Below are 23,158 nucleotides of genomic sequence, written 5' to 3' on the forward strand. Positions count from 1 at the left end.
AGTTCCAAGGCTTTTTAATGTGAAATGGCTTTTCATGCAGGCTTCAAAATCAAGCCTTTGTTTTTCTGTTGGTGTGAACAGCAGCAAATCATCAACATAAATGCACAGATACATACAGCCTTGTTTGTCCTTCTTCATATATACACAGGGATCTGCTTTTCCTTTTTTTTTTTTTTCAAAACCAAAATTCTGCAGTTTTTCATCTACTTTTTGGTTCCAGGATCTAGCAGCTTGTTTTAACCCATAGATTGACTTCTGCAGTTCACAGACTAGATTCTCCCCTTTTTCATAGCCAGGGGGTTGCTGCATGTATAATTTGTGGTCTAAATCACCATAGAGAAATGCAGTTTGAATGTCATAGTGGTGAACTGACATTCCTTTGAGTGCAGCAATTTTTAACAGTAATCTAATTGATTCACCTTTAGTAACTGGTGCAAAGGTCTTGTCAAAGTCTAAATCTTTCCTTTGTGTGAACCCTTTTGCAACTAACCTTGCTTTATATTTTTGGATTTTGCCATCAGCATCCCTTTTCAGTTTGAAAACCCACCTGCATTCATCATGAATGCAGACAGCATTCATTGGGAGGTAGATTTACCAGTTTCCATGTTTTATTTTCTTTCAAGGATGCTAACTCCTGTTGCATGGCAGAATGCTAATTTTGTGCAATCTCAGGTGGTAAAGCATTCACTTGTTCTAAAGACTCAGGTTGTGTGAATATGTGAAATGCCTTTACTGTTTCAGCCTGAAAACGTGATGGAGGAACGCCTTTATTACTTCTCTGAGATCTGCGAGGTAATACAGGGCTTAAATTTTGACTCCTATCACTTTCCTGAGAAGCATCTGTCTCATCAGGCAGATCTTCAGTTTGCTTTTCTGGTTTAATGTCCTCATCAGGCAAAAAATCACTATCAGCAAGTCCTTGATGTTCTCTTGTAGTGGTCAGATCAACTGGAGAGCTAGAATTTAATACCCCCCAGTTTTGTTCAGCAAAAGAAGCGCTTTTGTTAATTATCAATTTCTCTCCCACTATGAACCTGTAGCTCCTCTGGCTTTGTTCATAGCCAACAAAAATGGCTTTCTTTGTTGTGGGGCCTCCTTTCCTTCTCTGTTGTTTTGGAATATGAACCCAAGCAGTGCTACCAAACACTCTAAGATGGTTTACCTTTGGTTTCACACCATAAAACAAATGGAATGGAGTGTCCTGAATCACAGAGTTGTACAATCTGTTTTGTACATAACAGGCAGTAGATATTGCCTCTCCTCAATTCTTAAAAGATAAATGTGAATCTTTAAGCATGCATTCCATTGCATTTTGCAAGTTTCTGCCCTTTCTTTCAGCAACACCATTTTGCTGAGGGGTGTAAGGGTTAGAATTTGTTCTATCCCCTTTTCCACTAGGAACCTTTTGAATTTGTGAGAAAGGTACTCTCCTCCCCTATCACATTGGAGTGCAGATACAGGCCTAGGGAATTTTCCATTTGCCCATGTCACAAAACCTTTAAATTTCTCAAATGCCTCATCTTTATGTTTTAAGATGTAGATAAATGTGTATCTTGAGAAATCATCAATGATGGTCATTGCATACCTTGCTTGTCCAAGACTTGGAGCAAAAGGACCAATAATGTCAGAGTGTACAATTTCCAAAGGTCTAGTTGTAACTCTGTCACTGTGCTTACTCACAGGAGCTTTTAGTGTTTTGCATTCTTTGCAAACTACACAACCTAAGTATTTGTCACAGGGTTTTATCTTTAGGTCAGCACACAGCTGTGGCATTTGTGCTATATACTTGAAATTAGCATGACCAAATCTCCTGTGCATCAGGTGTACACATTGGTCATGATATGGAGTGTTGCCAACTGCAGCCTTGCAGCTTGGCTTCCTTGCATTTTGCACAACGTACAAGGAGTCTTTTAATATACCAGTACCACACAATTTTCCATTTTTACGTATCTCACAACCATTTTTCTTAAATGTTATGACATACCCTGTTGCAGCCAATTGTGCCACAGATAAAAGGTTTGATTGTAAATTTGGCACATACAACACACCTTTTGCAGTTTCTCCCAAGCAGGATAAATACAAGTCACCTTGTCCCATAATTTTGGTTACAGACCCATCAGCCAAAGATACACTTTGTCTTTCAGTTTTAGACAGTGACACAAAAGAGCTTTTACAGTTACATAAATGACAATTGGCCCCAGAATCTAACACCCATACATCAGAATTACCCTTCTCAGCAACCTGTGCAATTTGGGTTGTCTGAAGAGCCTTCTTCTGTGTTGCCCTTGTGTTCTTCTTCTCTGTCTTTCTATTCTTGGGTCTCAAGGCACAGTCTTTCTGCAGATGTCCAGCTGAACCACAAGTGAAGCATCGCTGGCTGGCTAGTGCTGTGGCCTCAGCTTCCTTTCCCTTCTTTTCCCTTGTTTTCTGGTACTGCAGCTTTCCAGAAGAGATGGGGGGGGGGATCTTTCCTCTCTCTTTTCCCATTCAGCGAGTAAGCGCTGTGTAACATACGACGGGGTGAGGTCTGCTTCAGGCATAGCCTCCAGGGTACAAATCAGTGTGTCCCACATTTCATTTAGTGAGGACAGGAGGATATAGGATTTTGTGAGAGGTGTAAATTCCATCCCTCTCTCCTGCAACTCAACAAACAGCTGCTGAATATGATGCAGGTGCTCAGGAAGGCTATCTCCTTCTGCAAGGTAGGCTTTGTACAGCTTTTTTGTCAGGGTAACTTTACTCCCTGCTGTTGCCTTTACATACAAGTCTCTCAAAGTGTCCCAAAGTTGCTTTGCAGACTGCATACCTCGCACGTGGACTAGCTGATTGTCCTCAACTCCCAGGATAATGGTGGCTCTAGCCCGCTCATCCTGTCTAAGTCATTCAGCACTGGGATTTTGGGGGTTTTACTCACCAATTGGCAGCCACAGATTCTCTCTGCGAAGATACATCTCCATCTTCTGGGCCCAATTCAAATAGTTGGTCTCTGATAGGCGTTCCAGAGGCATCGCTTAGGGCTGGGAGGTAACCATGGCTTCTTCCTTCTTTTGCAAGTCACTTCAGCTGGCTTCTTTGTCCTGTGGACCGGCAGTTGCTGGAAAATCTCCAGGTGGCTCCAAAGAAAATCTTCACAGGTCTTTGCTACCTGCCTTTAAATTGTGCATGAGGTGTGGAGCTGATCTCTCTATTCTCTCTGGGGTTTTACTGGGCTTCTTACTGGGTTTACTGGGTTGCTTACTGGGCCCATAACCTGTTGGCAGAGTGCTAGGAAAGCCTTTGGCCCAGGAGAGATCAGAAAAGTCACACACCAGGCATTTCTATAAAAATAATTTTATTTACAGAAAACAAACATATTTAAAGGCTGCTTGCTGAGAGGAGAGATTTCTCTCAGCTGCATATTCTCTGCAAGCCTACACAGAAGGGAAACTGAAACTAAAACAAGTTCAGGCAAGTTCCTCCCTTAGGCAATGCAACCATTAACATGTGAAAAGGGGACAATTAAATTCAACCTCTTCACCCGGCCAAAATGATTAGTTACCATAGTAACCTTAATCTGTAGTAGAAAACATATTAACATGTAGAGATGTAAGCTACACTTGGTGTGAAGCTGGGAAGGGATGAGGCAAACCTTTTCACATTGCTCTGTGCTGCACATTCAATGAAAACCACAATCCCATCACTGTATTAATTAAAAACAACAGTAACAACAATAAAGCCAGTTTCAAATGATTGTTCACTCACATCTAGAGCCCTTCCTCCTAGTAATCCCTAGCAGAATTCAGCCCATGCATTTAGTGGCCACACTCTCCTCCCTATCCTACACATTTTGCTGCTGGGTGGCATTTGGGGCACAGAAAACAGCAGAGCATCCACTGGGGTGCCAAAAGAGTAAAAACAGCAGCCACAACACAAGCAATTGGAGCACACGCAATACAGGTAAAAAAGGAACGGGACGTTAGTTGTGCAATTGCAGCCACCATTTTGACTTTTTGACCTCCTTGCAGACATCCCGGAAAAAGAGCAAAAGTAGGATGCTTCCCTTACAGTATGAAGATGAGACAAGGCTGGTTTCATGGGAACAAGGGGTCAAAAAGGAGGATTATGCGTATGAATACTCAGGGGGTGCTCAGGATGAATGAAAAAAGGCACCAAGCTTAAGGAAGTATCCGTTCCGTCAGCAAAAGAGCCAACGCTCCATCTCTTACTACTTCTCAGGTTTATTGTGAATAATGGACTTGCCCCATTCTGCAATTTGTTCCATCTCAGATGACTTATTTACAAAATTAAGGACATGAAGCCTGAGATATATGAACTCTACCATGCATGGAGGCACCCACAGGCCAGCACAGCAGCTTCTTACTCACCCCTCAAATTGAAGATGCTGCTTGGCATTTAAAAAAAAATGAATGAGAAGGAAAAGAGCTACAAATCTGGACATAGTTCACTGTTTGGCAACCAATCAATGAAAACACCATTATGATGTTTTAATTTAACATGAAATTCTGCAGGCTGGAATAAAGAAAGTTGCAGTAACCTCATTAAATATGTCATTGCTTACATACAGTCATAGGCACTGACAGTATTCAGTCCCTGTGAGTGCAGATTACACATATCTCAGGTGGGTGAGGGTGGGAACTACGCTCCCTGTCTACTGAGCATGTCAGTATATTACACGTAACCTTGAGCAATGGGATAGGAACAACAGTACGTTCGCTTGCAAGATAGAGATCCTAGATTAGAGCCCCCGTTTTCATTGACTAGTGTAAGCATGCTTTGTGAAGAATTGGGCTTTGGTGGCGCTTGTGGCACACCAGCCAAAATTGACAGGTATTTCCTGTTAGCAGGACATGCTGGATGGGTCAGGGGCGCAACTTTCTCTGTCTCACTAAAAAGCACCAAGTGAAAGCCTCAGTTGACCAAAGCTATGACGGGTGGAAGAGATGAATATTTATGGGCCTATCTGGAGATGACCTTGGCATATAGTATATTGTGACTCGGAATGGAGGAGGAGTAAGTGATGGACAGCATGAATTAACAAACAAAATTAAAAGGAAGAGAAATAAATACATCGTGTGTCTGTGAAACTAAAAGAGGGAAAGGATGCAATGAACCTGAATGAAGGTGGTCAGATCTTATGGAGATTGTATTCACCAACATGTGCAGGGGAAGGTATAGGTTTCATTATGAATGAAAGGGCTGAAGTGCATATTGCAACATACGAACTGGTGTCATCAAGGTTGGCTTGGGTGTGTAGGAACTCGCTGGTGATAGTTTCATGTAATGCTCCGGTGAACATGCTAATGAATCAGTGATATGTTTTGATAACAATTGTGCAACCTTATGAATAAATGTGATCCAAGGGGAGGAAAAACACACTTCTAGGTGACATGAATGGAGTTGGGGAAACAAGATGAGTGTAAAGGAAAAATTATTGGACCATTTGGAGACCAAAGGATTAATGAGAATGGTGACTACTTAGAAAAAAGTCTGCCTGCTTTGAACTCAGGGGGTAAGCATAAGCCTGTTAGCATATACATATGGAAAAGGAATGATCAGTGGAGGTGGGAAATATGGAGACTGCTATGGATGTACAGAGTTAATTAATTAATCTGTTTATGAATTTGTAAACCATTTAGTGATGCTAAACACCACACAAAAGCAACATGATCAAGTGGAAGGCACTATTAATTTTATCAACTGTGACCTTATTCACGCTGTTTTGAGGGAGTAGACTGCGGCTCCCCGTCCTGTGCATTTCTCATCACATGGATTATGCAGATATACGATAATACAAATGTATGTAGAGTCCTCCTGATTACATAGGGAGAGGAATTCTACTTCCGCCTGGAGCTCACTGTCCGTCCATCTGGGGGGATCAAAGTGCATCTATTCAAAGACTCTTTAGACATGGGGAAATTAGCCCTTCAAATTCTCAGAAGAGCAAGCGGTTCCTGTGGCAGACGCTCTTCGAAAGGTGAGTCTCTTTTCAACCACCCGCGGGAGTCCTGAAACTTTCCGCTGATGGAAAATACCTGCTTCTTCACGCCCATGGTCGGCTACCCTCACTTAATCCATCCCTTTGTGTCCCTGAGCACACAGTTCTGGTCCACATGTCCATTTCCTCTGCTGGCAAAGAAACCCAAATTAAATTTGACCAATCAAAGAATGATTGGCACGAAGAAGAACACTCGCTACCAACAACGCTTGCAGGCGCGACCCCGGAAAGCAGAAGAGCGCCCAATGTCCTGCTTCTCCGGTGAAACTCAGCCGGCAGATTGCGAGAATTCCCCCGCTGAGTCACTCCGGAGGAACCTCTGAGAAGCATCCAAGGTCCCTTTTCCCGAGCTCTCCGCAAGCGTGGAAGGGCTTCGCGCGTGTCATCTAGTTGGAATGCATCATCCCCGGCGGCCGCGAGCCAATCAGCGCTCAGGCTGGGGGTTTGGGGCTGATATATTGCCTCTGCGGCGCAGGCAGCGGAAGAAACAGCTCGAGGGCGTTTGGGCTGCTGCAGCTTTCGTTGTGAACGACGCGCAGCGCGGGCATTGTTTTCCGGCTGGTAAGTGCCCTGCTTTCGCCCCCGAGTTCGGTGAGTCCTAGCCTGCCGTTTTTAAAAGCCCGCCGGAATCGCTGCAAAGTCTTCGTCCCTGCCCTGGCACTCGCTTCCAAAAGCAGAAATGCCGCTTCGCGGGAGGGTGGAATGCAGGCAGCCGAAAGCCTCGCAACTCGCGTTTTTGCTAAAGAAATCATTTCGCTTGCCTTTTGGGGCCCTCTCAGGCCGAGACGTGTTCAAACCTGCTGTAACGTTGACTGAAGAAGGATGCGTGCATTAATGCCACCAGAGAACTATGCATGGACTTAGATTTAAGTACTATATATGTTGCGGTTATATTTCTATAGATGTCTCTTGCTGTATTCTAGAAAGTGGCAGGAAAGTATTACGTTGCAGATCCCCCTTTAGAACTCGGGACTCTGCGCCAGGTTGCAAGAGAAATACCAGCGCTCCAGAATTCCTGCAAAGTTTTGGAAGCTGCTGCGCCATTTTTCTTGATTAATGATAGCAAAATACCATTCTAATGTGTCCTTACATGCTAATTTCCCTCCAGGCACGCGGCCATCGTTGTTTGCACTTAAAATTTTACAGAGAATACTTTTCAGATTGCACCCAAACCCCTCTGTATCTCTGCCAACTTTTGAATTTTAACCTGCACGGAAGTGAGCGGATTTGCTTGTTTGCTTCTCTTTTGCATCTTGCTCTTCCTCCGTGCTTCGCCCAAGCGACGCTCCCTCACTTGGCCCGCGGGGGTCTCGCGTTAAGTATCCGGGAGTTGTCTGCTGTCCCTGTGCAGGATGCTGCCTCTGCAGCCCGTCGGCTCTTAAGCCGCCTCTTTATGGCTGGAGAGAATCCCAGGGCCGTTGTGTCACACGGCCAGTCTGCAGCCATTTGCACCCGGGAAACCAGAAACTCTGCGGTGGAGCCATTGCTGCAGAGAATCCCAGCCTGCTTGGGAAGTGCTGAGATAGTCTTCCAGAGGCTGCTGCAGGGGAAAAGCAAGCAGCCAGCTCCTGCCAAAGAGGCTACCCGGGAGCTCCGTGCTTGCTGATACATGCCTTCTGAGCTGGCTCTGCCTCCCTGATGCGCCCTGGCCAGCTTTTAATCTGCATGCCATTTAGTCAACTGGCATATGCAAATGAGCAATGTGGTAGAGGTAGTGGCTAGCTGTTCATATTGGCAGAGCGCAAGTCCTGGTTTGAGGAGTGCTGTGGAGTGGATCCTCTGAGGGAAGTAGGCTGTCCGGAGTTTGAGACAATTACACCACACAACATGTTGGGGGACTGAGAGGGAACTCTTGAGGAATTGCACTGAATAACAACAGGTCTATGCAGGTCTTGCTAGTCATGTGAATTAGAGTTGATTGGCAGAAGGCAAAAAGAAGAGGCTGTCTGATGAGTATCTTCACATTACTGGAAATACTGTAGGGTGCTTGAAGCTTGAGAATATATAGATAAATCCTGTTTATGGGGGATGGGCTGATTTTAGGCTTGAGGCATTGATTAGATCCTCAATAGAGCAGGGATAGACAACAGGTGGCACTTCAGATGTTGGTAAACTAAAACTCCCAGCAACCTTAGGAAGCAACCTCAGTTGTGAGAGAGGCTGGGAGTTGTATTTAGGCTATATATGGAGACCGTATCCCTGCCGTAGAGGCAGGTGAAAAGTAGCAATTTGGGCAGGTCGACATCATCTGGGAATGAAGACCAAGGTATCTTGAAGCCCATGCTCAGCCAAGGAATGTTTGGTTGGATCTGAAGACACTTCTTTCAGGCCAATTTCTCCTGGTCACATCTTTCAGCAATTTAAGGAGGAAAAGCTTTAAAGTATTACTAATTATTATTACTATTACTAATTGGTTAGAGGTTGGAACATCTTGTAAATCACTCACAGATCTACTAATAGATCATATTCTTCCTCATAACTATCCCTGACTTGAGTCAGAATGGATACGGCAAATAGGAAGCGCTGATCTTGCCAAAATAGCACAATTTGATCTGATGTCTTTGTATTCTCAAGACTTCTCTTTTATTAAAGCTCGCTGTTTCCAGCTCACTACTGCCTTTTCAGTAGGGCTTACTTCTAGGTTGCCACGCAGTCAATTCTATATTTGCTTACTCAGAAGTAAGTTCTACTTTGTTCTGCGGGCTTTACCTTCAAGTGACTATGCAGAAAAATGTAATCTTAAACTGCAGCTCTACACACTTAACTTACTGGGGTTTATTCCTGAGTAAATAGGCTTAGGATTCTACCTAAGTGACTTCTTAAACATCTGAATGGTCAAGTGGGAGTGAAATTGCAGAGGTTCCATTCCCACAATATGGGGAATAAGCTAGCAATAACAGTGAACAGGTTTGCGAGAGTCAGTAGCAACTTCTTCGTGTACATTTTCTTCCCTATGCTCTTCCTGTTACAGTAATTTTGCAAACTTATGAAACAATCTGAGGTGAGTGGCTTGAAACTGGTATTTAAATTTCGACAACCTTTTATACTGCTTCCTTCTCAAAAGAGTTTACTGAATCAGGAAAGTGGTGGTTTCTCACCTAATTTAGCAACAAAAGCATGATATGAGTGCTTATTTCCCAACACCTACCTGAAAGAGTGCTTTTGTCTCTACATGCGGTGAGATGAAATAGCCACAGAAGCTGTAAAGGTGGTCTTGGTAGGAGTGGAGCAGGAATCTAATTCAGTGCATGCACACATGCTTGCTTTAAAAATGTTTGCATTGCAAAAGCATTATGAAGAAAGATACTGTCTAATAAAGTCCTCTGCCTTTAATATAAAGAAAAAATACGCATTTCAGGATTTATGGGAGAAAAAATATTGCACCTCAAACTGGTTATTTTTATTACTTGTAAATACCCAGGTAATTACATTATAGTATTTTTAAAGAGATTAATTAGCGACATGGTTGACTTTGGTATATGCAGATTTTTCCCCCTATTGTCATCTCAGTGCAAGTGGGTTTTGCAGGTTTTTAAAACCCCATGGAAATTTGCAAACGTTGTAGATCAGGAACATCTTGTTAGTTGATTACAAGGTTTATTTCACTGTCACTGCACAATAATTTTGCCACTGTCTGAGTTGTAGAGAGATTGAAATCTGAAAAAAAAAGTTAAATCATGTAAACGTTGTTCAATATTCTTCCAGGGTATTAAGGAAGCAAGTAGGACATACGTGTTACAAATGTCCCTAGAGATACTACAGTAAAATAACACATGTGGGACTGTCCCAATGTTTCCAGTTCCTCCTGGGCAAACATGTTTCTTATATGGGATCTTAGAATCTCTTCCTTATAGTAATGCTGAGGCTAAAATATTATATCTAGCCCAAACTTTCCCTAACTTTGAGAATGTAAGCAGGGAGAGGTAGTTGGCACCTTCCCAAATCCCTTTTGCCACCTAATTCTGCTTCCCCATGTGAAACTGTCCGTTTCTGTCTGGAGCTGGATATTATTTAATATTTGCAGAAGTGCCTTGTTTGGCACAATCATGCCCCGAGGTCCATATGTCCACATGTCATTAGTTCTTGTACTGTGACGTTGTTCCATCTTGATAGAAAATCATCAGCCATTATTAGTGGAAGTAAATTTGAGGGGTAAAACTGGAGCTTCAGTCAGTAGTTTGGCATCAGCTTCCTTGCCTTAACACAGGGAGTTGACAAGGCATGCTCAGAGAAGTCAAGCTGGTGGCCACAGTGGGGTGATTGAAGCTCTGCCTTTTGTTAAATGTGTGCTGCATATAAAGTGGACCACCATCTTGTTTTAGCCAAATCCTGTGGATACCCTGCCTCTAACCTTGTTTCTAGGCATCCTTGTTTCTAATTTTAGAGGGCCAGTAGTAACTGTTCTGGGTTTAGCAAGTATAGACCTCGGAAATTTGGTTTGAACCACGTCTTCCCGATATAGGGATCCACCTGAGTGCCATACAATACCTGGGCCAAGCTTTAAGGGAGCTGATACCAACTGACACAAGGTCTTCCATCATTGTAATTCAGTTCACTTGCTACTCACCTTGATGGTAGCCAATATTTTGTTTTATTTTGCTGTTTTTAGCAGGATTTTTTCTTTCGGGCCTTTGGCTGTAATAAAGTGTGTATGATTACAAGGGTGCGTTTGGCTGTTAGATTTACATCCTGCGTTTTGTTCAGGAGTCCATTGAGAAAGATCGAAGCGCAAGGGCAGGTTAGGGTGGTATCAATGGGGCAGTTCATAAAGAACAATCTATTCATGTGTTTCTCTTAATAAGGGTAAATCGCATGCACTCTCTAATTGATGTTGAAGTTCAGAATGGGTAAGAAAAAATCCATTGAGTCAACCATTCCATCACTCCCCAAAACTGTGGAATGGAGACAAATATTTAGCCAAGCATTACCCCAAATGACAAACCTGAAGTTATTCTTTTTTTTTCCCCCAGAGTCCAGCAAAAGGAAGAAGCAAAGCCACTGAAAATAGGAACTTGTTGCCCAACGGGATGAATTCTCTTGCCATCATCTCTGTAATGCTGAGCGCTTTCCTCGTGGAGATGGCAGCTTCGGTACGTTGTGCAACCCTCTAGTGATACAACTGACGACAGCTGGGGCTTATTTCCATTTTTGAGCATAAATATGAAGCTTCTGCTTTCACCCGTGATACAAACTTTTTTTTAGCCTATTTTTCTCCCTTTCCTTGTGGTTTATTGCTTGTACACATAGCCAGCCTTTCGTTTAGTGATACATCAGTGAGTTGGCACTTGTAACTGAGCAAGCCATTTATTCTAAAGCAGTAAGTGGACTTGAGCATTCTGGTCTCTGCACCTCCTGGTTGTGTGTTACTCCTTGTTTTTGAATTCTGCATTTTTTTCCAAATACTGGACTATTTCCTAGGCTTTTGATTCTTCTGGCCTTCCTCTCTTAGGCCTTTGACCTGCTCCTTGTAGAGCAGCTTAGATGACTTTTCACTGTCCTAGCTCTCTGTGATGTAAGGGCAGGGGTGTCCACCGGGCATGGTCAAAAAAGTCAAGTCAGCTGCTACAATGGTTTGATTGAAGTTCTCCCCATACATCAAAACAAGCAGAGCTTTGATCATACGGTCACAGCTGCCATCTTGACTTTTTTTAACCATATCGTAGGGACATCCCTGAAGGCAGCTCATCAAATCATTGTGAGAACATAGTGGAAACCTCTAGAAGGTGTCCACAAAATTGTTTTCATAATGAGACATCATTGTAGGTGTATTTGTGGATGCTGCCTACAGTTTTCTGCTGTTTTTAAAAATTATCCAGGTGTTTTAAAGCTCATAACTTTTTTTTTTTTTTTGGAGTGGAGAACTATACCAGGCTTTTGCAGAGTATGAATAAAAAAAATTATTTTTATCAAATAAATTTGAATTTATTACACAACTTAAATACAGTTTAATTTGATTTCTCCTTCAGTAGGCAGTCATTTTTTTCCTTTTATCATGCTACAAATACAGTTGGAGAGCAGTTTTTGGAAGGGCATTTATGCTAATGTCTAACAGTAACCCTTCTTTAGAGGAAGAATTATTCTTATAAGAGAAAATCAATGGTATCCAGAGTTTTCCTGAGGAAAGGAAAAACTCCTATTTTGTACCTGGTCCTATAAGTACAGATCAGATAAGAAAAGAGATGTTAACATGCTAACCCTTATTTATATATCTACACACACAGACACACACGCTTATATATAGATGTTGTTCTTTTTTAGACTTACCTTTGGCAGAGACAACAGAAGCTGACAGGCAAAACTAAATATGAATACAAAGGTAAGTAAACTTTTGTTGTTTTTGTTGCCCTTTGAAGGCTATTATAGTTTGGCCAAGTACCAAATTAGAAATTGCAGCCATGTCTTTGGTCCTTACTTCTAAGGAACATCAGCTTTCAGACAAGACAGGCTGAAGCAGAAGAGCTGTGGAGGTGGTTTGGGTCCTCCACACTAAGTCCTTACTGTACATAACCAATATAACATATTTATGTTTTAATAAAATGTAATTTTTAAAATATCTGATTACAGGTTGTGGCTGTTTGAATGGAGGGACTTGCGTGTCTTACTGGATTTTTTCTGGAATTAAATCCTGCTTGTGCCCTAAAGGGTATGATGGCGATCACTGTGAAATAGGTACTACAGCTTTTTCATTTCATCAGTTAGGGAAGTGGTTGGATAGGCCAACAAAATCTAGCATTCAGGATTTTCCAACACTGTTTTCTGGAAACCTGGAAGTTAGCAGTTCATTTCTCCTTTCAGCTTTTAACTCTTAAGTTGCCTTTTTTCCCCTTTACAATGATGGGTATGCACATTAAACAACTCATTGGTTTTCATAAGCATTCATACTGAAGCAGGTGAGCTGGATATCCTGATGTGTTTGTTGATCTTCATATACTATTGAATGGTTGAATTTTAAACTGCCTTGTAATAAAAATTCTCTAGGTGGATTATAAACTGAAGAGAGAGAGAAATAAAGACAATACAATAAATACAAGAATAAATAGCTCAGCACAGGGAATAACGCACCATGACCAAGTAAGGCAGTATTTTAAATTTCAAAACTCTGTTAAACTCTCAAGCATATTTCACAATTGGGTTCTATAAGTCAATATCAATGTATCCAGTGAACTAATGAAGAAAGGTTGGATCTATCTTTCAGGGGTGTTTAGTTTCTGCAAAGGTTGAGCAAAGCACCATGCTGAAGATAACATTGAAAATCAATGCAATCCCTGTTGCTTTGATTTTGTTGGCCCTTTGAGATAGTCCAGACAAGAAACACAACTCTTACCTTTATAGTGAGGTTACATTAATAGAACCTTGCAAGACTGAAAGTATTTCTCCCCTCCTTTACTTTTACTCTCCAGAAAACTACAGAGGGTCCCTTCTGAAATGCTTCCCACATACCCTCTCTTTCTGTGGGCTGGGAAATCTTACATGCAGATTGTCCAGTCTGTGGCTCTTCCTCCTGCCTCCCAAGATCATTCCCACATATCATTACATCTTTGTACTTTTTCACATGCCTCTTGCAGCCTCCTTCATGCTTGCAAAAGCCTCTTGCACCTGGAAGAGGCTGTTAGAATGGCCCAAAGGGAGGAAATCAAAGCTTCCTTGTGGAGGTTCAGAAATCAGCACTCATCTCTTAGTCATCACTCAGCACTGACTCTCTTCTTTTCCTTCAGATGTTGAAACCAAATGTTACACTGGGGATGGCAAAGACTACAGAGGGACTGAGTCAGTGAATGAGAATGGGGAAATGTGTCTGGCTTGGGACTCCCACATGCTCAAGAGGTGGCCCTACAATAAGCACATGGAGAATGCATTGGAGCTTGGATTAGGCAAGCACAACTATTGCAGGTAATAGTATCCGAATATAATCCGTTGCCATTTGCAACCAGTGTTGTATTTCCCCCCTTCCACATTCCCATCATTGCATCTATACATTTGAATAGTACATGCTGACATTTTCCAACAATATAACCGATGATACAGATTCTGATACTGCCACTTCAGTGGCAGACAACATAATGTTCTCAAACTTTTGAAGACCTCATTTTTTCCCATCTTTGACATAGTCTTTTAAGATGGCCAGATGCAAGGCTAATTTTGTTTCTGTTAGCCAAAAAGGAGAAGGACTTTTGGCTGGGACAACATGCCATTTCTCATTGACCAAGAGTTCTCTTTTAGAAGGTTCAGGAGTCATATTCTTTTACCAAATAATTATATGAGGTTTTTGCAGGGTTAATGCTGTGAAGAACCTTTAATACTGATCTTAGAGGTCATTTTTGGTCTTTCTGAGTGTTAATACTTAAGATGTTTTATGGTTTTCTAGGAATCCAGATGGCCAATCTAAGCCATGGTGTTATGTTCGGAAGGGATACCGCATTTCTGTGACACCTTGTGATATACCCACATGTCAAAACCGTAAGTTGTTATATAGATATGATGAGACCCAAAATTGGAGGCTGAAGAGATGCTCATTACATTCACATTTGAAGTCAAGCTTACTATATTTCACCTTTTTGAACCAAGATCAAAAGATACTATTTGAAACCTGCAGTTCTTCAAACTTTACCAAGACGGCTGAGAGGAACAAGATGCTCTTCAATAGGGAAAGTTGTATGGTATTGCATGCAGGGAGGCAAAATGGAGACCACAGATACAAGATAGGGGATTTGTGATTTGGAAGCATTGCATCAGAGAAGGCTTTGGCATGCTGAACCTGAGCCCGCAGTGGGAGTCACTGCTGGAAGGGCTAATGCAGTTCTGGGCTGCATTAGAAGAAGCACTCTTAACAAAGATACGTGAAATCTGTTCCCTTCTACTTTGCACTGGTGAGACAACACCTGGACTATTGTATACAATTCTGGGCACAGTATTTCCAGAAGGATATGCCAGATTAGAACAAGTCCAAAGGAGGGTGACAAATATGATACAGGAGCTTGGTGACATGCCACATGAGGGCAGGCTGAAGAAACTTGGGATATTCAGTCTGGAGAAATGACAGCTAAGGAAAACATGGTATCAGCGTTCAGCATTCAATAAAAGGGTGCCGTAGGGAGCATAGTCAGGAACTATTTTCCACAGCAGAGAAATAGGACCAGAAATTATGGGTTTAAATTGCAGCTACTTAGGTTTTGATAAGATTTGTATAACAGCAGAACAACGAAGGTTGCTGGTTCCCCATCTCTGGAGTTTTTTAAGGAAAAGCTGGAGAGCCACTCAAGGATGGTTTAATTGGTTTTCCTGCAGATTGAAGAAGGTTGGACTAGATGGTCGTCATGGTTGCTTCTACAATTCTACAAATCCATGATTCAGTAGAAAAATAACGTGTTACAAAGAAGCCTGTGGAAAATGCATATATTCATGAAAATAATACACTAAAATGCATTATGTTAACTTAATTTGTATATTAGGTAGGCAAAAAAACAAAGATGAATACATTTAGAAAAATGCACAGAAAAAAAATCTGTAATATTCTGTAATACTAAATTTGATAAATTCAGCTTGACATATTCACAGAAATAAGTAACTGAAAAAAAGAAAAATAATAAGCATGCCATCCCTACACAAAACCAAAGCAAGTTATATTACAGAGAATCCAAATATCGTGAGAAACAGAAAATCCCGTTTGACAATTGCTTTTTAAAGACATTTGTAAGATGTCCTATCATTGTAGTGCAGAAGCAATGAATAGATTTTTCAGGTCCATCATGTCTAAGGGCTGTACATTTTTAAGTGGTTTTACAGGAGTCCAAAGTGTTCCCTGGATAAGAGGGAGATAATTTTGTTCACAGCTTATCCATTGTCCAAAGAGTTTCTCTTTTTAGCCCAATTTAACCATTTTTAGCCCCATTTTTAGCCCAGTTTGCAATTCTGGGCAACAGGAGCTAACTAGATTTAGCTAGAACCGAGATGGGGAATGGTGGGCCTTCAGATGTTCTTCAACTGGAACTCCCATTGCAACAGTGGGAGCTGTGGCAATTTCAGTTGTTCAGCAGCTGGAGGGACACCGATGTCTCCATAACTGAGCTCTTAGATGCTATCAGTGAAGGAGAATGAAACCAGTCCATGGAGAGGGCAATCTTACTGCATCCCAGTTCTTCAAGTGGGAAGTTCAAACATCTTTGCTTCCTTTTGTGTGTCTTCTCAATTTCTGAGGAGCATTTTGCAGAAGGTGCAAAAACATTTGTGGAAACACATTCGTATTTCAATACAGCCGTATCCAACCGGCTTAGCTTTGTTCCCTGATGTGCAGGTTTTCTCTGTGGAGGCAGGATTAAGTCCCTTCTCATTTGTAGTCTAAAGTTACACAGACCAGGGGAAGCTTTTTGCTAAAGTTTGGTTAGCCATGAACCTCCTTTAGCAAAATATGCCGTTTTAGAGGAAATTTCCCATGATGAAGAATCTTGTGTTTTATGTGTAATGTGATGATACCAGAAGGCTTGCCTGTTGTGTTGCCCCTTTGTCATTGGAGCAAATCTTTGAGCAACATTGTTGTTTACTTTTTCATAGACCGGACATGTGGCCAGAGGAACTTAAGTAAGAACTTCAAGATTGTGGGTGGGCAGAGGGCCCCCATTGAATCTCAGCCTTGGATAGCCACCATCTTCCACTCCAGAAGGAATCAGTTTTTTTGTGGTGGCAGCCTCATTGACCCATGCTGGGTCCTTACAGCAGCACATTGCTTCTCGGGCAAGTATGTACCCCACCAACAAATTCTTTGCCTCTTCTTTAATGCTAAGTCATTTCAATTCTCTGGACAGCGTCAGCTTCTGAAGCAGTGAAAGGAGGGTGGTCATTTGATTGAAGATATCTCTATAAAATAATCACCCAGACTTATGCAGAAGTAATTACCTTACTAAGTTCAGACAGAGTTACTCTCCTGGAAATAGATATGGGGCTGCAGTTTATGCTGTTAATTCTATATTCACTTGAACGTAGTGAAGACTCTTTGAAGCTCAGTTTCTGGCCACCTCTTAGCAACTGTGTGGAAGTGATTTGTTATTATCTTCTGGGATGTTTTCCTGCTCCCCAATTTGAACTCTATTCTGGATCTTCCTGTGGTCTCCTCTCCGTGAACTAATCATGCTGGACCCTGCTTAGTTGCAGAGCCCAGATGAGGTCAGGTGCTCTCCATCCATCCTTGAGTTAGCAAAAAATTGGCCTGGCCCCTTTCCTGCTCCCTGTCCTGTCTCCATGCCTCTGTTCCCAGTTAATGCTGGTCCTCCAGGTTAAAGGATGAGAAAGCCTGACAGATTTTGTACCCCTTGAGGCTGACCTTGGATAGAGATGGAAAATTGGGAAACGACCACTTTAACATGAGAACAGCTACAGATGACTTAAGCCGTTTCTCTTCAAGCCAAATATTATGAAGCCCTTTGTGTGTCTGTGCAAAGCCCGAGTAAGAATATAATGAGTTAGATAAAAAGTGTAAAAGTTTGACAAACGAGCAATCAATGGCATGATTAAATCGCTTGGTGGAAATCTGTCTGGAACTCACAGCTTTACCCTTTTTGCTTTTCTTTAGTGACCTCGATATATCCAAGCTCATCGTTAGGCTGGGAAGGTCTGCAACGAATGTCACCAATGCAAATGATCAGGAATTTAACGTCGACAGACTTATCATTCACGAGGCGTTTTCACACCAAAGAATGGATTTTGACAATGACATCGGTAAATGACCTTTTGCGTTGCCATCCTGCATTATCCTCCTGTCCAGCCAAAACCTTCTGATTTCATTCTCATGCTGAGAAACAATATGGGGACAGTGAACACAAACAACGGTTTAGAAAAAGCATGAATACATATGATCTCTCCTCCTTTTCTCCAGACTAGTGAGAATTAACAATATTTGCTAATATTTTTGAGCAATATTTTTGAGAATGTAACAATATCATTAGAGTCAAACATTTTGAGAATCAGAAAGTTCACCTCTCCTTTTTCTAGAAAGAGCGTATTTGTAGAGAATTAAGAGATAAGCATAATATTTAAAGGGATCTTTATTTAGGGGGTCCTAGCATTAGACAAGAGGGACGCGGTGGCGCTGCGGGTTAAACCGCTGAGCTGTCGATCGGAAGGTCGGCGGTTCGAAACCGCGCGGCAGGGTGAGCTCCCGTTGCTAGTCCCAGCTCCTGCACACCAAGCAGTTCGAAAACATGCAAATGTGAGTAGATTAATTGGTACCGCTTTGGCGGGAAGGTAACGGCGTTCCGTGAGTCATGCTGGCCACATGACCCGGAAGTGTCCTATGGACAACGCCGGCTCTAAGGCTTAGAAACAGAGATGAGCACCGCCCCCTAGAGTCGGACACGACTGGACTTTACGTCAAGGGAAACCTTTACCTAGCATTAGACAAGAGACTAAATCATTCAAGCTTAATTTGATGGCTAGATACTGATATTTTAGCCCTGGCTCATGATCTGTTGTGCAGGGTCAATGGTTTTACAGTTTAGTTAGTTACAAATTGGGGAGGAATGTTGTTGAGCATGCATTTAGTTCTAGATTTTCCTATACTTAGAATAGGACTATTGGAGTCAGTGAGATTTAAGTTAACTGTGATTACCAGAAGTCCCACTGGTTTCACTATTTTTTCGTAAGTATGAATCCAGCTAATTTGAATCCAGTGTGACTGGCATCCAATGGGAATCAAAGTTAATGTTATTTCCTGGACTGAGCAAAGTAAACAAAGCAGAGCTACTTGCAATCCATGTTTTCTAGCTACGATTACAATCTAAATGATTGTTTGGAGGCTGGGGAAGACCAAAGATAAATGTGAGCTAATACACATGCAGGACTAAAATATATTAAATTATTTGGAAAAGCAATTGGACTGAGTAGCATTAAACACAGATTAGACTGTTTTTATCAGAATGAATCATTGAAGGTAACTTCTTACACAGTTTTGCTATATTTGTCCCCCCCCCCCCTTCTTTTAGCTTTACTAAGGATTAGGTCATCTTCTGGCCAATGTGCAGAAGAGTCGAACATAGTCAAAACCATCTGTTTGCCCTCCGAAAATTTAATGCTGACGGACTATTCCCAGTGTGAAGTTTCTGGCTATGGAAAACAAAACAAAAGTAAGTGGATGGCTCTTCCCTTCCTTCAGGCATCTCCTCAGAGTATGGTTTAAAAAAAAGTCAAGATGGTGGCCACACAGGGTGGTTGAAGCTCCGCCCATTTTTTATGTGTGATGCATGAAAAATGGGTGGAGCTTCAATGAAATTACTGTGGCCACTGTCTTGACTGTTTTGACCATACCCTTGCAGCTTCCCTTGCAAAGCCCAAAACTTGTGAAGAATAGACTCTGCAAACGTGGTTGGCATCATTCATTTGCTGGAATGTGCGCCATAAGCAAGGTTTGGGCATGTGGAAGTCAGCACTCCCTTGCTTTTATCTCTGAAGTAAAAAAAATTTCACATCCATCTTGTCCCACACCAGTTCTTTCTGTCTTGTCTGCAGCGGCCATTTACTTCTCACGAGTACTGAAATCGGCTAATGTACATTTAATAGCCCAGTCCATGTGTAAAAGGTACTATGGGGGTCACAAGGTGAATGAGAACATGCTCTGTGCTTCGGACTTGCAGTGGAAGGCTGACTCATGCAAAGTAAGTTTGTTTATGTGACATTTGTAAATTTGATGACTACAGAATACTCTGGCTAAGCGGGCTATGCAAAATAGGCTGAGTCTGCATGACATGCTAAGCTTGTCTACGCTGAGGTGGGTGAAACATACTGTCGCAATATATTGTAAGAACTCAACTGTTGCTTTAGCATGTTGGGTAGACCAACTCAGCACATTAAGCTGGTTTATTTGTCTGAATGAAGCCTTTACTTTGGACATAGCAGCTGAGTTTTGCTAAGCCAGGCTTAACATTGAGTGTTAAGACCATCCATGGGCACCAGTGTGCATGCAGAAACTTTCCACCAGGGAATATGTCCTACCCCAGTTTACTACTACTTTGTTTACAAATGAGACAAAGTTGGCATGCTGCAAAATCAAGCATCATTCTTGAGCATAAGTTGTTCTTTCCATGGTGTCTCTCATTGGCGTAAGCCTGCTTAGAAAATAGAAGTGGTGGGAAGCACAGTGCTTTGTTAGAAATGTGCCCAAATGCCCAGGGAAAAGGCAAGGGGGCATCCAAGGGATTAGAGGAACCTTGCCAGCTGGCTTCTCATAGATTGTTTTGTGATTGGGCATCCCAGCTGGGCAGCCATTTTTGGAAGAGGCAGGTTCCCTCTGCCATGGTTTTTGATGCAGCCTCCCCACCTCAAAAGGTTTGCCTGTTCCTGTGCAAATGCAGCCTATGTAGTTCAACCTATTCCAAATGTACATCCAGAAGGAATATTAAAAATGAATTCCCCAACGTCACTTCCATAGTCCTGCAGTGATAAATACAGTCCCCTTCTGCTGGGCTGGTCTATCTCTGTTGGAACTCAGGGATCTGATAAAGATGGGCTCCTTGATGCTAGGGCTGAAGCTGCCACTATTCCTTCCTGTCACTGGAGAAAACGGTCACTGCTGTGAACACAGAGATCACAGTTCTGTAGATCACTTTCCCTTTGAAATAAAGCTGCCTTATCTGTGCTGATAACTTTCCTTCCTGCTTGGCCTTTCCAGGGAGATTCAGGTGGTCCCCTCACTTGCATGTCCAACGGCAGGATGGTGCTGTATGGGATCGTCAGCTGGGGAGATGGCTGTGCGAAGGAAGGAAAGCCTGGCGTGTACACAAGGGTCACCAAATATATCCCTTGGATTGAATCCAACATGAATGGAGTCCATTTCAAAAGTTTCTACCCTCCAAAATGAAGAGAGGGGTATCGCTTGATGTTAGCCATGATGTCAGACACATGGAATTTGAGCCAAGTCTGCCTGCAGGTGTTGAAATGCCGAGCCATGCATTGAAATTGATGGTTCTTTTTCTGAGGCTGCAGTTTTCAGTGTGTCTGGTGGGATTCCTTTGTTAAGAGAGAAATTGTTCAGGCCATTTCTCTCTGACGGAGAAGCACTCAAGTCATTGCTAGGAACAATACAAAAACCATCCCATGCCAAACAACCATACTTAACTCTAAAATAAGACATTTAAGTGGGGTTTAAATCACGTTGTACAGAAGATAATTGCAATTTTGTAAAGAAAATTGGGAATATCTGCTTGTTCCTGAGGACATTATTATAACTCCAACATTACAGTCCGCATTATTTTTCTAAGCAAGCTGGCCCCTCTTCTCTAAAACAGCGGTTCCTAACCTTTTTGGCACTAGGGACCGGTTTTGTGGAAGACAATTTTTCCACGGACCAGGGGGGATGATTTTGGGATGATTTAAGCGCTTCCTCTTTTTCCCAACCTTTTACTCTTTTTTCTTTGTGCTGTTGGAGATAGCAGCCAATGGGCTTGCTTTCTCTGACAGGAGGCAGAGCTCAGGTGTTAATGTGAGTGATGGGGAGCAGCTGTAAATACTCAGGCTGTAAATTCGCCTACCGCTCACCGTCTGCTTTGGGGCAGGAACATGGTCCACAAGAAAGTGCTTCAGTTGAAATTAATTGGAGCTGTGCTTAAATGTTTTGAACCTAACTCAAACGCTTTCTGGTATTACTTTTGTTTTAAAAGGTCAGAAAATGCATTAGACATTTTGTTTAAAAGTCTTAGGGAAAAAATCTTAGAAAAGCTTTTTGAAATTGTGATATTCAGAGTTTAAATTTAAATTTTCCTGCCATAGATGCATGAGAAAAGAGTGCTATATTCAACATGGTTAAATCATTATTGTACTTCAGCATCCTCTCAGGACATACTTCCATCTTGGTCTTCTAGAAACCTCTGTGGGCCCTTAGTTCCTTCCTTAAGGACTGCAATGTGACTGCAATTGTTTAGCAGTAAAGTCGCTACATTTTATTACATGTCAGATTCCACTGATGTTCAGTAGCACAAGGCACAAGAGAAAACATTGACATAGCTGAGCTAGAGAGTGAAACAGTCCTAGAAGATGGGACTCGAGATGGAATACTGGGAATTTAATGGGATGCTCAGAAGTCTTTGGTAGAACCATGAGAGATAGGTAGCAAACTGATGTAAGTTGGTAATGCAGATAAGTCTACAGCAGTGTTTCTCAACCTTGGCCACTTTAAGATGTGTAGACTTCAATTCCAGCCTGGCTGGGGAATTCTGGGAGTTGAAGTCCACACATCTGAAAGCAGCCGTTGAGAATCACTGGTCTACAGTGTTATGGTCAAATCCTTATGTTCTCAGGGATGTTTCCATAAATGTCTGGAACCTTTTCTACCATCCCTTCCTGAGTTTGAATATAACCTGAACAAGGATGGAATTTGATCAACATGGGTAGTCACTTCATTCTAGTAACACTTTTAATATATAGTTTGGTAATATACTTGTTTTCTGTGACTCATATATAGTATTAGCTTTTTAAAATATTCAATGAACAGATAATTTGTGTGGGGGCTGGCACCCTCTTGTTATTTAATATTTTTACTTTATTTAACTTATGTTTATATGTTACAGTTTTAAACAACCAATAAAATGTCCCTGTTAATATGACAGATGCTTGTGTCTTTGGAGTGCTCTTCTGGTAGAAACATGCTGTCCCACCACCAGAGATGGGCAATGATTCCCCTGCCACAGTGATCAATCACTGTATATGAAAGGGTGGTAGGGATGCCACCTTCTCCGTCATCTCAGGCAACCAGTAGTCTTGAGTCAGCCCGCATTGGGCCAGAAAGCAATTCCCACATACTCTACTACGATGTAGTCTGCTATCAGCATCTGGAATGTTTTAGAAGCCCTAATCAAAACAGCCGAGCGGTCTCTGTGTAGACAGCACAGTTGAGCTCCCTTCTGGTTCTATAAGCACTTCCACCCTATATTTGTAATCAAAGTCCATTCAAGTAGACTATTATTTGACACATTAAACAGCGTAGCTAGGACTCTGTTGCACCAACTTAGATTACTGGCTGCGCTACCCAGTATTGTATGTTCAGACAGTCAAGGGGTCAGGAAGCATTTCCAGCCATCATCTCTGATAACAGGAAGAAGAGCCAGGAAGAGAAATAGCAAGCAACGTTATTTATTCTTACAGAATAACTAAAAGAAGGTTTTAAACTGTCCTAATCAAGCTTTG

At 42.0% G+C, this 23,158-nt stretch overlaps 2 protein-coding genes across 3 annotated transcripts in view; both read left to right on the top strand.

Annotated features, from left to right (window-relative positions):
- The window catches only part of ZSWIM8 (zinc finger SWIM-type containing 8), a 746,829-nt gene that overhangs the window by 496,286 nt on the left and 227,385 nt on the right, over positions 1 to 23,158 (top strand). The gene's annotated exons all lie outside the window — the stretch shown is intronic.
- On the top strand, positions 6,476 to 21,269 carry PLAU (plasminogen activator, urokinase). Of its 2 annotated transcripts, none has more exons than XM_063307633.1 (11): positions 6,476 to 6,556; positions 10,966 to 11,085; positions 12,254 to 12,311; positions 12,560 to 12,664; positions 13,711 to 13,885; positions 14,361 to 14,452; positions 16,544 to 16,727; positions 17,559 to 17,704; positions 18,967 to 19,107; positions 19,490 to 19,635; positions 20,649 to 21,269. In XM_063307633.1, exons 2-11 carry the CDS (start codon positions 11,023 to 11,025, stop codon positions 20,835 to 20,837), a joined length of 1,299 nt encoding a protein of 432 aa, XP_063163703.1. In that variant the 5' UTR covers positions 6,476 to 6,556; positions 10,966 to 11,022; the 3' UTR covers positions 20,838 to 21,269. The 2 variants fall into 2 exon arrangements, with proteins under 2 accessions (XP_063163703.1, XP_063163704.1); XM_063307634.1 differs by lacking the exon at positions 6,476 to 6,556 and adding an exon at positions 9,104 to 9,203.

The sequence above is a fragment of the Candoia aspera genome, chromosome 6 (assembly GCF_035149785.1).
Source record: "Candoia aspera isolate rCanAsp1 chromosome 6, rCanAsp1.hap2, whole genome shotgun sequence".
Lineage (NCBI taxonomy): Eukaryota > Metazoa > Chordata > Lepidosauria > Squamata > Boidae > Candoia > Candoia aspera.